The sequence below is a fragment of the Sander vitreus genome, chromosome 15 (assembly GCF_031162955.1).
Source record: "Sander vitreus isolate 19-12246 chromosome 15, sanVit1, whole genome shotgun sequence".
Lineage (NCBI taxonomy): Eukaryota > Metazoa > Chordata > Actinopteri > Perciformes > Percidae > Sander > Sander vitreus.
Window position 1 is genome coordinate 18413842 of NC_135869.1, and position 15349 is coordinate 18429190.

The 15349-nt window shown below is 40.5% G+C and overlaps 1 protein-coding gene across 1 annotated transcript in view; it reads right to left on the reverse strand.

Moving 5' to 3' along the window:
- Window positions 1-15349, reverse strand: part of abca3b (ATP-binding cassette, sub-family A (ABC1), member 3b) — a 28781-nt gene that overhangs the window by 10998 nt on the left and 2434 nt on the right. The window contains exons 3-17 of the mRNA XM_078270478.1: window positions 12722-12968; window positions 9369-9496; window positions 8573-8738; window positions 7451-7710; window positions 7245-7361; window positions 6647-6767; window positions 5196-5369; window positions 4887-5068; window positions 2931-3077; window positions 2590-2719; window positions 2222-2376; window positions 1713-1868; window positions 1413-1623; window positions 1087-1237; window positions 314-412 (exon numbers count right to left, since the gene is read on the reverse strand). Of these exons, the coding sequence (XP_078126604.1) occupies window positions 314-412; window positions 1087-1237; window positions 1413-1623; window positions 1713-1868; window positions 2222-2376; window positions 2590-2719; window positions 2931-3077; window positions 4887-5068; window positions 5196-5369; window positions 6647-6767; window positions 7245-7361; window positions 7451-7710; window positions 8573-8738; window positions 9369-9496; window positions 12722-12968 (2444 nt within the window). The remainder of the gene's footprint in view (window positions 1-313; window positions 413-1086; window positions 1238-1412; window positions 1624-1712; window positions 1869-2221; window positions 2377-2589; window positions 2720-2930; window positions 3078-4886; window positions 5069-5195; window positions 5370-6646; window positions 6768-7244; window positions 7362-7450; window positions 7711-8572; window positions 8739-9368; window positions 9497-12721; window positions 12969-15349) is intronic.

Sequence of the window (15349 nt, forward strand, 5' to 3'; positions counted from 1 at the left end):
GAAGGCTACTAATGTTACATTAGTAAGACACAAAGTTCAGTTGTGACAACTTTTAAATTAACGTTAATGTGAACGGATCCGGACAAGTTTGGGTCCAACATTTCTCGATTATGCATGGGTCCGGGTCCCAGCTTTCAATTAATAAACCGGTCTGGTTTGGTTCCGGGTAGAATTTCCAGGTCTTTTTGAGTTTGGGTACAACATTTTGGACTCGTGAAGACCTCTACTATATAAAACCCACTTCCTTTTGCTTTAGATTCTACTGATCTGGAATATTACAAAGACACATTTGCCAATGTCATATTTCTCCCACCTGAGGAAAACCTCTTCCATAGTGGTTACTGAAGCTCCATAGCTGGCGATGCCCAGCTCCTCTCTGTTCATCTCCAGCTCAGCAAACAGCAGCTCAAACCTGAGAGCAAACACAAAGTGCGTCAGGGAAACACATTACACACTACCTCACAGTAGGACAAATGTGATCACTCAATATAACAATATGAGCTCTCATAGTGTAAAGCTGCCAAATTTCACTCTGTATCACAAATAATGAAATGTAATGGAAATGTAATATTGTGCCTTTAGTTCTGCCTTACACCTAATCATAGAACAGTAGTAAGGATCACTGTGGAGTCAAAGTCCAATTTGTGGGGAGAAAAATATTGATTTTCAGGATATAAAAAGAACATAAAACAAGGTAACAGGACAGGTGGTTATAAAGAAAGAAATAACCTAAAGTGAGATAGAAATTGAAAGATTGTGGTAAAGTAAGAGATTAAATATTTTAGTATATTTACCACACATTTAATTTTTTGTGTATTGTTTTAATGAGAGAGTTTGATGTACACAGGCAAAGACAGAAAAAAACATTTGGTTACTATCTGTATTTATTATAATAATTTTATTATAAATCATATACCCATTGTTAGTGAAGACTGGCCCTTTTTGACAGAAGTTGCCATTTAGTTACAATGTTCAGCAGGTGTGATTTCTGGTCGATGGTCGTCGTTCTATCCTTAAAGCCACTTCACACTTTCCACTGTGTTATTGTGAGTATTCTACGTATGAACAAAGACCTGACTGACTCACCTGCTAGTGCTTTCTTTGGGCAAGATGTAAGAGAGCTCTGCCCCCGCGCTGCTCTCCAGTGTGGCATTAGGAACATACATGTGGACAAGGCGGGTGATCTCGGACACGTTACAAAGAGCATCCTTTACTATCACCATGTGGTAACCAGCACCTGGTGAGCAGAGGAAAGGAGGCCTGTATAATTAATTGTAACAATGATGTACGTGCCCATTATCAACAATGATATAGTTGAATTACTGGATTTTCAATTCTCCTGAATGTCCAGGTCTGCTATATAAAGAGAATGACATCTGGCTGCAGCTATTTTCACTCCACTCTTCACTTACCATATTTGCTCTTAAGGAAGAGTGGTGACCCGCTGCATTGCAGCTCTCCTCCTGCCATGATGGCGATGCGGTCACCGAGCAGGTCGGCCTCGTCCATAAAGTGCGTGGTGAGCAGGATGGTGCGACCGTGCTTCTCCCCTTGCAGAAGGTCCCAGGTGGCACGTCGAGCTGATGGGTCCATTCCTGATGTGGGCTCATCTAACATCACCACCTGGAGATTAAGTTAAAGATAAAGAGATGAGACGTGGTTTATGTGAAGGAAGGATGGGACAAAAGGAATGAGAGTGAATAATTCTTCACCTTGGAGTCTCCAATGAGGGCAATGCCAATGGAGAGTTTCCTCTTCATGCCACCAGAGAGGGTCTTGGAGCGAGCCTGTCGCTTGTCCTCAAGGTTCAGGATACGAATGGTCCGGTCTACCTCATCTGGAATCTTCTCTTTGGAGAAGCCTTTCAGCTGGATATCAAGCAGATAAACACACAAATAATAAAACCCATAGTTCAATAAAAAACCTCTAGGAAAGTTTTAACAAAAATGGGCCACATAACTTTTGTAAAGTTAGAATTTATGGCAGAGCCACGATTACATTAGACTGTAGAGGTGAACCTAATAAAATAACCAGTGGGTGTATTTATCATATGGAAACAAAGTCAACACCGCACAATACACTTTCAACTACATTTAAATTAAAAAAAAACCATCTCTATCAACAATGAACAATAAACTAATGAGTGCATGACAAGAACAAAGATTCAGCTGAAGTATATGCGTGTGCGTTTTTGTGTATAAGTGCATGATTGTGCGAGTACCTGAGCGTAGAAGAGCAGGTGCTCTCTGACAGTAAGGTTATCAAACAGTACGTCGTGCTGGGGACAGAGTCCCAGACTGCGGCGGATCATAGCCATGTCCTGACAGATGTCGTAACCGTTGATATAGGCCCTGCCACTGGTGGGAGGAAACAACCCTGCGAGTAACAAACACACAAAGGCAACCAGTTGAGTTCAGAATATTTAGGTGGCATGTGTGCTTGATGTATGTATGGATGTGTGTGTGTGTGTGTGTGTGTGTGTGTGTGTGTGTGTGTGTGTGTGTGTGTGTGTGTGTGTGTGTGTGTGTGCATGCGTGTGCATGCGTGTGCATGCGTGTGTGTGTTTGTGTTTGTGTTCCAGCTGGTCACCTGTCAGCATGGACAGTGTTGTTGTCTTCCCAGCACCGTTGTGTCCTAGCAGCACCGTGATCTGTCCCTCAAACATGTTCATTGTAAGATCCCGCACAGCCTGCCGTGTCTTGTTGCCTACTTTGAATTCCTGTCCAGCAGATAAACCCAAAATATGTACATGCATTACCTGAACAAAAAAACATATAGGGCCAGAGAAACCTTGTCGCATATTTAGCATCTCACTACTGCAGTAGAATCTTTAATGATTGTCTACACGTTGTTTTGGACACTTGCACCATCTGCACCCTTTTACAGTGAGATGACATGTTGACCCTCTGGGTGTCTGTTTTGCTGCTCACCTTAGCGAGGTGTTTAATCTTTACCCCGGAGACTAGTCCAGCTGGCTCCTCCTCTATGAACTCCCCTTTCAAAGCCTTTTCTGCATCCTCCTCTTCCTCTTTCTCATTCACCAAAGCCATGCGGGGGCTGCTGCACCAGTATGAAGGCTGATGAAGATGAGGCACATGTGGGGATTAAGAGAGAGTGAGGGATGGAGTTAGGAAGTGGGTTGGGGTGAAACAGGCCTTAGTCAAAAAGCTGTATAAAATGGTACTTTACAATTCTAGTATTCATATTCAACATATTTCCACAAGATCTTTTATAGAATGAAAGTCAAAAGTTACGTTATATATTGCACACATGATGTGATGTATGCATTTCTCAGGTGTTTTTCAATAAAGCAAAGTAACTACAGGACGCAATGATAATTCATAAAAAAAACTAAAGAAAGATAGAGTGGGTCAACATTAACATTGTTCTTGGGGATATTATAGGGGATCGTTTCCTGACCGAACCTCCCTCTGGTGCACTTCCTAAGGACCAGTGTCAAACCTCCACTTTCTACATATCACACCCATGAAAACAATGGACATTGAGTGCGTCAACATCTACTCCACACCCTGCTGGCAGTCTCTTGGATTCCTGACTACTGGGAAATGGGTGAGCGTGTGAGCGTGCGTGCGTGTGTGTGTGTGTGTGTGCGTGCGTGTGCGTGTGTGTGCGTGTGTTTGTGTGCGTGTGTGTGTGTGTGTGTGTGTGTGTAAAGGCACGCCATTTCGTAATAATCCAGTTGTTATAAACATAAACCTTATTTGTGTTGGCTTGACACTTCCTGTTATTCTAGTCAGCTGAATCCAAAGACTTCCTCTGGCCGATACGTAGGGACCTCAATTTTTCTATCCCATCCACGGTCACTTATCAACGCTACACTGAGTGCAGCAATTTCTTTATTCTATGGTCATTTATCTCTTACAGGAGACGTCGGCCTTGCAACTACCTTAGGGTGCTGTAAGTGCTTAAGACCACCTACTCGCAGCGTTCACATGACAATGTGTCTGTAACTGTAAACCACAATGAAAAAGCCACGTCAGACTGGGGTTCAATTCCTGGTAGCGACGGTTCAGGCTTGTTCAGGCCTTTCAACAAAACATGTCACTGGTCATGTCCTTTTACTGCACTAGTAATATCAAGTATCATGTCCGTAAGTTAGGTGAATGAGCAAGTATGTATTTATTGTCTTAACTTCCTGTATCTGTATCCTCATCTATTGTCTTAACAGGTTTGCTATTGCCACATATCTTATATGAACTCCACCAGACTGTAAATGGTTGCACAAAAATTCATACAAAATGCTCAGTGAATGATTTTATATAAAAAAAAAGAAGAAGAAATTCACCATTTGTTACAAGTTTCTTTAAGACAAATTGCAGGAAGAACAAAGGCAAATAGCTTTTTTTTTAAATCACTTTTCCTGATGAAAATGTGAATGTATATCTAGTTTATACAAAATATCCAACCACACGTTTAACAGGTATATTAAAACAATATCAAGTAATTAATAAATATGGTTTAAAATGTTACAAGCGTAACTGAAAGAAATGTGCTGAACTTAGACAGTATACGCTACTGCAAATTATACCAGGACTATGAAAACACATTACACTGTTTGTTACTTAGAAAGATGTTTACTAGAACCAACCTGATGATTAGGCGATATTTTGTTCGTACACAACTTCCCCATTTTTTTCAGTTTACTTCTTTTAAGTTTGAATTAGTAACTGATACTGCAGTAGAGACTAAAAGGCACTGTGAGGAGGGACAACATTATCAGATAACTGCAATTATCTGAAACATTTACATCGTTTCTGAATGCTATATCTGTTCATACTTTCATCCCACTAATGTAGCTGTATTCGGATACCTTCCCTGAGAATGTGAGTGTGTGCAAGTGTGAGCCGCTCAGCTTTGAAACATACCAGTACGAAGAAGTAAGATGGTAGAGGCACTCCGTACTCTCCAGGAAAAACTGCCTCCATGTACCAGGCCACCAACCCATATAGCACAGAGTCAAACAGCAGCAAGCTTAATACCTGGGCCAGGGAGAAGTCATCATCCACCGTCACAGAGTCAAACAAGTTTGACCACTGGATTCCCGTTCCTACAGAGGGGAGAGAGATGAGATAAACATTTTTTAAAATGCTGTTTTAACAGACAGAAACGGAGAAATTGAACCTGACTTCCTAATATAGACATAGTTCAACTTTGACCACAACGTCAAGTCTCACCTTTGCCTTCAAACATTCCTATGAGCTGAGCTCCCATGGCCATGGCCACGTTAGAGATGAGGCAGGCTGACACCTTCTGGGCATGGCTCAGCAGGTCGTAGCGTGGCCACAGGAACAAATAAGGCAGGTAGCTCACGAAATAGATGAAGCCACCCGCTGCTGCTGCCACATTTGCTGAAGATAGAAAAGAAAAAGAGGTTAAGGGGATGCTGAACAATAGTAAGACTAGATAGAAAGTAAGTTACAGAGGAAAACACACACACACAAACCTCTCAAAAGGGCACTTGTGGCAGACATTGTGACATTTCGAGCGTGTGGAACACGCATTGACTAGAAAGAACAGTGGGTGGGGAAAGTATCCAGATAGCTGTTCGCACAAAGACAGCTAAGAAAGAAAAAAATCTGTCTTTGTTCAAAAATGGCCAAGGAGGGCACTGTAGGATCCTTCTGTATGTTCTGTAAAAGCCCCTCATCACTGTCCGTTTCCTCTTCTCTCTACAAATCAGAAAGTATATGGAAAACCCTTGAACCTAGTTGGGATTCATTATGTAACGATCGTTGGGTTTGTTTTTATTTATGTACAGTGTCAAGAGGGAAAACGACATGATGATGCGCTTTCTTCAGCTCATGTTCAGTATCTGTAAGTTAAGCAGTAAATGACACAATTTTAATGACTTAAGTCAAGCTTTCAAATACCACAGTTTGGGCAATTATTCTTCGACCACAGACAGGCCAGGCAGAGAGAAAGCAGGAAATAGAAAGGAAGAGCAGAACAAGATTTTAAAAATTACACCTAAGGTAACTTGGCTCATACTGTCAAAGCCAAATAGGAAAAATGGCAGGTGATAGAAGACAGAAATACTATCTTTTTTCTTTAACTCAGCTCCTGTGGACAAAAGGCTTTTAAGGCTTTCCAATCAATTATAATCAAAGGAATGTTTATTATCAGTGTTAAAAAAAAAGCTAAAAAACAACATAAACTACAGCACGGCTAAGCAAGTTCATAGGTGCAACTGCTTTGGAAACAGCAGCATAAAACTGAGGCTGTGACGAGCACTTGTAACCTGAGCTGCTTTGTTGCAGAAAGTTGGAAGGAGACACTTTCATTCAGATGCTGCTCTGAGCACAAAGCACAAAGAGGGAAAGACAAGGAGGACATGAGAAAAGAGAGATAGGATTTAAATAGTTTTCTTTATCATCTATGTTATTCAGGCCGGACAGGGTTCTTTAATTTCATGTGGCTGAAGACAGACACAGCTGAGAACTACTTAAAACAAGAAACATACCAATTTTTAAGTGAACAAAACATTTCTCTTTACCAAGAAAATGCACCATACAATATCAGCAGCAAAAAAAATAGATGCGCTGATTTTCACAAAGCAAGAGACTGGCAGTCAAAGAGAGGCATATTTATCATTCAGGAAAGAGTGGACAGACACAGAAACACACACCTCGTGAGAAGAAGGCACTGATCATGAAGCTGAAGTTGATGGTGGCCACAGTGAAGGCGAGCAGGAAAACAAAGACAAGTGTGGGGTCGCTGTAGGTCAGCACCGCTCCGTTAGGGCTCACCTAAAACAACAGTTAGAAAACAGATAGTTCCAGTGCTCAGTTTTACAGCCTCTAAATGAAGAATGAACTCATTCCTGCACTTCATGTTGAAATTGTGATGCTAAGCTATTGTTCAGTAACTACACTGCTCAACACAAAACAAATATCTAATTGTTATGAACTGGTTATTATAACTATTATAACTATATGATAATTGGCTTTACAGCAATTTCTCTTTTTCACTCTCTTTTCCTCTTGGTTTTAAAACCCCTGTAAAGCACTGCCTCTCGTGTCTTAGTTAATCAAGTCACAATGTATAGCTTGGCTGCATATTTGAACACTAAATAAATACCTACTGCAGGTATTTCCACTAAATACTACTGTAGATAATGATATTGGATTAACTTTTACTTATCTAAGAAACTGCTTAAATTTGGGTTGAAGGTATTACGTGCTGGAATGTGGCTTATGCAACTATATTTTGTAACACAAACTCACCTGGATACAAAGGAGCAGAGTGACAAAAAAGATTGAAATGGAGAGGAAGAGGAAGAACATGAGGAACCAGGCACTCCAGTGGAGCCAGTTGCTGAGACCCATCATCCTCATGTACTCCTAAAATGCACCAAAAAAAAAAGTGGATCAGTTGTATTGCTAATTTCAGCACCAATAAAAACATCCCTTTTAGAGACACACAAACACACCTTGAGCTTCCTTTCCTTCTCCTGCACCACAGATCGTACTATGTTGAGGGAGGTGTAGGTAAAACTGAGCACCAGTAGTAGGGGCAGTTGGTTCTGAATGGCTAGGATGAAGACGTCATATATAAAGGCAGGGTAAGGAAACCGCGACAGGACCACTCTGACATGTCCCAGCAAAGAGGCAGCAGACGTTCTGTTGTAAGAGTGCATGATGGCTAGGTCCACTGCATGCTGTACAGCAAGGAATCCCTCTCGGAAATAACCTTAAAAAGAGAAAAGAAATATTAACGCTGAAGAAATGATGTTGATGTTTATGTAAGTAATGACTCATGGCACAACAAAACTTACAAAGTGACCTAGAGGCAAATTCCTTCTAACTTCCACCTAAAAGTTAACACGAAAATGGGTAAGAGGCCTTGATGATCAAAAGTGGAGCTGCAGTTGTGAGTTATTATGCATGTGGAGGTTGGAAATCCATATTCATGTGACTCTAAAAGCTTGTCTGTTCTAGTATGCTGTGAGGATGACTTCATCTTTTGGAGCATGCCTATTATGCCTCTCAACTTTGGAACTTTACAATGAAAAAAGGTCTGAGCCACAGCAGAACAGTCTCTTATCTAATCCCCAATTCATCATCATCACCTCATTTAAAAACTTAAATTAAACAACCTGAGGGACAAATGTGAAGATAAAGTTTTGGGGCCCGACACCTTACAAATGCCCCACTAATGATGCAAGGGCACAATGTATCCTGATAGTGCCAACACTAGATGTGCAGGGCCGTGGTTGCCACAGAAACACAGCCTCGCTCCAGAGATTGTGGAAAATAAGTGCATTTCATTTATCCTATACCTCTGTCTCAGCAGAAAAATAAATCCTGTTTGACATGGCTTTTTAAAAGGAAAAATGATTTTCTGAATAACCTCTGTAAAAATGTGTAGTTTTTAAGAATATTTAACATTTATTTTTGGATGACAGGCCCTCTCGTGAAGGTTTGGTAGCATCAAAGACGGGATGTTTTGGCTTAAAGGTAACAGAGAAAAGGGGAGGAAAAAAAAGTGGGAGAGACAGATAAAGGGAGACGAGGACAAAGAGGGTCAAATAAAAAGAGACAGGGGTTCTCACCAGGCGTGCCCCCTTCCTTGTCATACTGCTCCCTTGGCCCTGGCAGCTGAAAGAGGGGATAGAGGCTGAGCGTGTGCCAGTCCAGGTCACTGTTGGGGTTCAGCTCCGACCTCTCCTTGGGTGGGGCATTGCGTGGGGTGAAACTGAAACGCAGGTGGTAACTCACCTGCATACGAGGGTGCAAAAAGAGAGCGGAATTAGTAACCTGTACAAAGCCTAGAGGGGTGGAGCCTACACTATGCAGTGAGTGGCATAACTGTGCCTTTGTTTATTGTTTACTATTGTTCAAAGAAAAACGTTTTTTAAAAGTTGATACACAGTCCTGTGTTGCAGTAGCTTATTAGCTAAAGATTGATACTGGACTGAGAGAAGCAGAGGGCGGAGAAATAAAAACAAAGAGCAAGAATTACGCAAAAGAGAGAAAGAACGAGCGCTTGTGTCTTATGCTTCGTTTGATCACCTTTTGTGTATTTATGTTTTTAAATGGATCTGGCAGCAGGAAGAACTTTCTACAAAGACAAAAAAGTAAGAAGAAAAGAAGAAAGAAAATGCATGAAAATTCTCTCTCTCTCTCGTAAAACAAACAATATGTAACTATGTTGCTTATGTTACACCTCTCTGGGTAATTATGCTTCTGTTAAAATATAGAAAAGCAGCATTTACTCATGTTGTGGCTAGACTCTTCAGTGTCCTTGACACAATTACCAGACAACAAAGCAATGCAGCACTCCTCAGGTGCAAGAATCAAGCATCTACCTGCTACAGTGTGTGACAGTGTGTGTTTGCTGCCTTTAACCTTTAGGGGCAGAGGTTCATCATCGTGGGTGAAGGGGTGCTCAAACACCACAGCAGCCAGCAGCTTTCCTGACAGAGGGTCATTTCTCACATAATCCTCAAACTGCTCCTCTGTCTCAAAGCCACGCACTGGAAAAGAAAACGTACACACACACATTCAAAATAACATTAGTTGTGGTGTGGCATTCATCTCACGTACGTCTGTTTTTAATGCCTGTCTCATTGCCCAACCTAGGTGCTCGCTACTCTCACTGACAGCCTACTGAATTCTATAGCCAATATTATCATTACAATAGGTCAAATGCGAGACATGCATCACATAAAAAGGGAAGAGATACGCACAAAACTAAAACACGAAGGACGTCAAAGCAGTCCAAATTAAACTGAATGAAAACAGAGAGCAGGGTAAAAAAATAGATAAAACAAATTTGTTTTTCTTTTCACTTTTGATTACATTTCTTTCTTTTCCAGAGCTGGAAATCTCCATGGCATTATTTCATTTCACTCATCAAGCACACATGAAGGTAAAGTATTGAGTCTGGCAAAGGACGTCAGTATTACACATTAGTCCCAGAGGTAAATCTAGGTCAGTTTCATAAAGTAAACACTTGCAGATATACAGGGCACAGAGAGAAACAGGTCACTGCCAACTAGCTGCCAAACTTCACTTCAGCTGTCTGTGTTGGGTAATGGTGAAATGGTTAGCAGTTTAATGCAGTAGTTACTAACCGGGGGTGGTTCCAGGGCTTACTTTTGCAGTTGTTGTACATGGAAAGATTGTGGAGTAGATAAACTAATTTAGAAAAATATAAAATACGGACTTGCTCAAAGTTATATATTCACATATTTGTGTTTCAGGAAAAAATAAAAAAAATAAAAAAAAACTAGCAAGCTAGCTACACTGACTGCACAGTACACAGCCCCCACCAACCTGAGTCAGTAGTAACACCTTAAAGCCATGTGTGGCAATTCAAAGTACATGAATGCTAGTACATGAATGCTAGTTAGCAAGCGAGCAGACAGTCAAAATAGTTAGCTGAAAGTAATGAATGGTTCAACTTGTTAGCTAGTGGGGTAGCTCAGTCCGTAGGGAGTTGGAATGGGAACCGGAGGGTCGCTGGTTAAAGTCCGAAATACGGAGTGTGGACTGGTAGCTGGAGAGATGCTGCAACCTGGGCGCTGCCAAGGTGCTCTTTAGGCACCAACCCCCCCCCCCCCCAACCACTCAGGGCGCCTGTTCAGCAGTCGCAGCTCACTCACTGACATCTCTCCATTAGTGCATGTATAGGACCTGAGCATGTATGTGTGTGTGTATTTCAGGCCTGTGTGTAGTCTGTAATAACAGAGTGTAAATTGTAATTTCCCCATTGGGAAATAAAGATATAATTATTATTAGCTAAAAAGAATGGCTTAACAGTTGAAATAATTAGCTGAAGTAATGAAAAGTAAAATAATGGTGAAAAGATGAATGACAGCAATGGTCCGTCAGTTCAATGACAATAGTACAAGAAAACAGAAAAGCTATCACTGATGATCTGCACAAGAGATGTCAAATCAACTTTTTTAACAACAACATAAATTTGAGATTACACAATATAGGAAGTCTCATTTCACAATATCGCAATACAGCATGCAAAACATGTGACAACTGAATATCTTTACAACAGAACACCATAAATGTGCTGCCTTTTTTAGTAGTCCCAGTTCAACATTCCTTATTTAAATATGTAAAACTGACATTTAAAATATCACAGGTGTTTTTTAACTGTTCAAGACTACCCCTTCAGTCAGTCAGAACTAGGGCTGGGCAATATATCGATATTATATCGATATCGTGATATGAGACTAGATATCGTCTTTGATTTTGGATATCGTGTTATCTGTCCCTGGTTTTAAAGGTTGCATTACAGGAAAGTGATGTAAATTGTTTAACCTACCAGACTGTTCTAGCTTTTCTATTATTTGCATTTACCCATTTAGTTATTATATACACATTAATGATGATTATTTATCAAAAATCTCATTGTGTAAATATTTTTTTGTAAGCACCAATTGTCAACCCTACAATATCGCCGCAGTATCGATATTGAGGTATTTGGTCAACAATATCGTTCGTGATATTAGATTTTTTTCCATATCGCCCAGCTCTAGTCAGAACATTGAGGTCACAATTTCTGGTCTTTTGTGTGCATGACATACTGAAGTTTAACCTTGATTATTCCCCTCCACCTACCCTTCTGGACGCCGAGGCCACCTAAATTATTCATTAATGGCTGAGCTGGGATCTCACACGTCTGTGTACACAACAACCTGCAGTTACACAGATCTGTCTACCTGCTACTACATCTCTGCCTTCAGCCTCACAGGACTGTTATTTGTCCATCATGCTGATTGTCTGTCAGCATAAAATCAAATATGTAAACAGCTTGTCAGTCAGACTGTCTGCATGTTTATCTGAATAGCTGGTCAGGCAAACGTGTGTGTGTGTGTGTGTGTGTGTGTGTGTGTGTGTGTGTGTGTGTGTGTGTGTGTGTGTGTGTGTTTCCTTTTCCCTATCTAAATCCCCAGCTGATAGATACAGTCTGACACAACATTAGGGTGTAGCCTGTTGGCTCTCCTAGGGTCTATTTCTAGAAGAACCAGTATTCCCACCTCTGTCCCAGATTACAATTGGTGCCAAGGCTGTAGTATTTGTTTTACTGGTTATAATTGTGGTACTGAAAAAAAAAAAGTAACGCCTGCATACTCCAAGCCACATAAATTTAACGCCAATGTTTCAATTTGACATGGATCTTTATTAGGTCAAAATGTTTTATGAAGTCATTCAGAGAATGGCCATATGAAAGGAATAGTTTGACTTTTTGGGAAACATAAATATAAGGCTATAGTCAGCAGCCTGTAGGTTTAGCTTAGCATAAAGACTAGAATCATGGGGAAATATAACCTCCTATAAAACCACAAAACTTTTGTTTTACGTTTCGGATTTTGAACTGGTTAAAGAAACAAGATATAAACGTGTTTGTTAGATTTTTCACCTTTATTTTTTAAGGAAGGAGTACACTGAGAGCAATGCTCTCTTTTTAAGGAACGCCCTGATAACATTCACACAGTTACACATTCACACCTGGAAACTGATCTGCTGGTCACTGAGCAGCTCTCCTGAAACAGTCGGGGTTAAGTGACTTGCTTATCACTTTCCCCTACCCAAATTTATCCTGCAGGTCCGGGGGATTTAATGACAAGCTTGCTTCACCAACCTTTAGGCCACCACTGCCCATTTGGAGATGCTTTTTAATACAAGCCAACATCGTTGTACTGAACCCGCCACCCACTTCCTGCCCAACTATTACCCACCTGAAGAGAGAGCCAGGCTCCCTCGCACATCCTCGGCCACCTGACGCACCACACTGGAGTTACCGGGCACATAAGCCAGCTGCAAGCTGTGCAACAATCTACCGGGCAGTACGTCAACAGCGTAGCTCTCATAGACGGTGGCATTTGGGTAGTCCTTAAAAGGCACCTTCTGACGTAGCACGATGAGGATGCCGGAGAAGAGCAGGGGCAGGAGTATCTCCACCAGAGTTACCAGGATTTGACGTTTCTGGAGAGCAGGAATAGAGATAATTTGTCATCTGCTTGATAGGGGTGTATGAGGTATGACAAAAAGAGGCAGAAGATTAAAAAAAAGAGTGAAAGAGGAGTTTATATAAATGAATATGACGCACAAACTGAAAAGGTATTGTGATTAACTATGCTATGTTTGACAGACTATTCATGATTTTAAGTAACTCAATACCTTCATGAAAATTAATAAATGGCTCCATATTTCAGCAACAGGAGAGCAATGTACAATGAGACACTCAAAACTGAGAGCACTGCAGCGTTTAACAGCAAACACAACCCATCAAACTTTCAATATGCTTTGAAAATGCTAACTACTGTACACATCATTTACAGTCAAAATGAGATCTGGGTATTATTCAGAATTGAAATTAGAAAATTTCACAGACAGTTGACACAAAGCATAATATAAACGGTCTCCTACTGTTGAGTGATTGGAATACAAAGGGACTTGGACAGTTTCAGGACATTACAGTCAATCTCAGAGGGGCGTCAATATCAGACCCTCCAGTTTCAGCACTCAAATGATCACTTGGAGGAATAAATATAAGCCAAGTTTGTTTTAATGCATGAATACATTTGGTCATAACATTATTCACAGCATTCAACTTGGAGCTGAATGCATGGCTAGTGTTGTTTATTTTGATCAGAGATTACCTGATTTAAATAACAGTGTTGTTGTGATTTATGTTCTATTTTATGTATTGCTGAAAACATGTCTACACTCAGCAAAGTAAGGAATCAAAGTTAGTATTATTCTGGTATCAGTATTAAAACACTAACACCCAGTACTGTATCATTACATTTATTTTGGTCCTAAATCTGAAAAATGCAATGCTAATTGTTAAGCACAAATCATGTCTTCTGTTTTTAATCACCACATCTGGTTTGGTTTACTGTAAGGCTGCTAAGATACTACTCTAAATGGGCCAAACACTACTGTTTAATTCATTAAAAAACTTTGTACTTTTATCAAGCATGCATATACATGTAAGTCTTGACACCACTGTAACTTCTAAAATTAGTTATTTATGTGTGTGCATGTGTGCGTGTGTGCATCCACGCATGTTACAGCCTCAGTATCCAGGAGAGTCAAAGTATTCGCATTGCCTCTGATACCAGTGCGACAGGGTCCATGTGGACAATACTGGGGTAATTGTCTCAAGCACTACCAGACAGTATCAAATTTAAACATAAGCTATCACCTAGAAATCGTTAACCTTGTCAATTAGGTGTATTACAGGTGAACCATTGAGAATATCCTGACCGGCTGCATCACCGTCTGCTATGGCATCTGCAGTGTCCCCAACTGTAGCTTTACAGAGTGTGGTAAAAAACTGCTTAGCACGTCATCAGGACGAAGCTGCCATCCATGGAGGATCTCTACACCCAGCCATGCAGGAAGAAGGCCAACAGAATTATCAGAGACCCCAACCACAAACTGTTCAGCCTGCTGCTGTCTGGCAGCCGGTATCTCAGTATGAATATACATTTACTACATTCCTGTTTACATTCAGTTTATCCATTTGCAATTACTGTCTAACACAAATATATTTTAATTTTATTTATGATATATTTTCCCTATATTTTAACTTGCACTCTGTAATGTCTTAGACTTAACTGACTGGCTTTTACAGGCCTGAATTACAATGTCCACATTTTGCTTGAGTAGGTAAAATGTCATAATGCATTTTATTTGGTAATACAGTTTAAGTGATTAACATGCACTCTGTGTATATTTTCTCCAGCCAAGATGCACTGCATTTTTTTTCCTTGCCTGGGCCTAATAGAGTCTCTGTAGTCTCTAGACAACTGGCGGAGCAGGGAGTAGATAAAGGGAGATGGAGCAACAACCTCAGACCACACATGCTATGCAGCAGATAGCCAATTCCATTTCTGGAGAGTTTCTGGCAGCATTGTGCAACCATCAACTGATAATAATGTTCAAAACTATGCAAGCTGCCATTCAGAGCAATACACTGGCCCTGTTTAAAGTAAAAATTCCTTCCTATCTTCTGACCGAGCCTGAACCTGATATGATTTTCCATGAACTACATAATGGTGCAAACCTCGAAGGAACTGCTATGTTGACATGCATGTAAGACGGTGAGTCTTTCTTGGAGATTTTGAGTTGTGATCAGGTTTGTGTGTAACATGTTAAATGAAATATGAAGGTGAATACTTCCATAATTGCAATATAACAGAAAATATATTTACATGTGTGCATGTGTATCTCCTGTATATACAGAATACATAAATTGCTCATAACTTTTCACCCCCTTTCCCTTTTTCTTAAAGCTTTAGTGCGTAACTTTTTGATATTAATTACAAGCCATTGCCAAATGAGTTGCTACAAAGCTA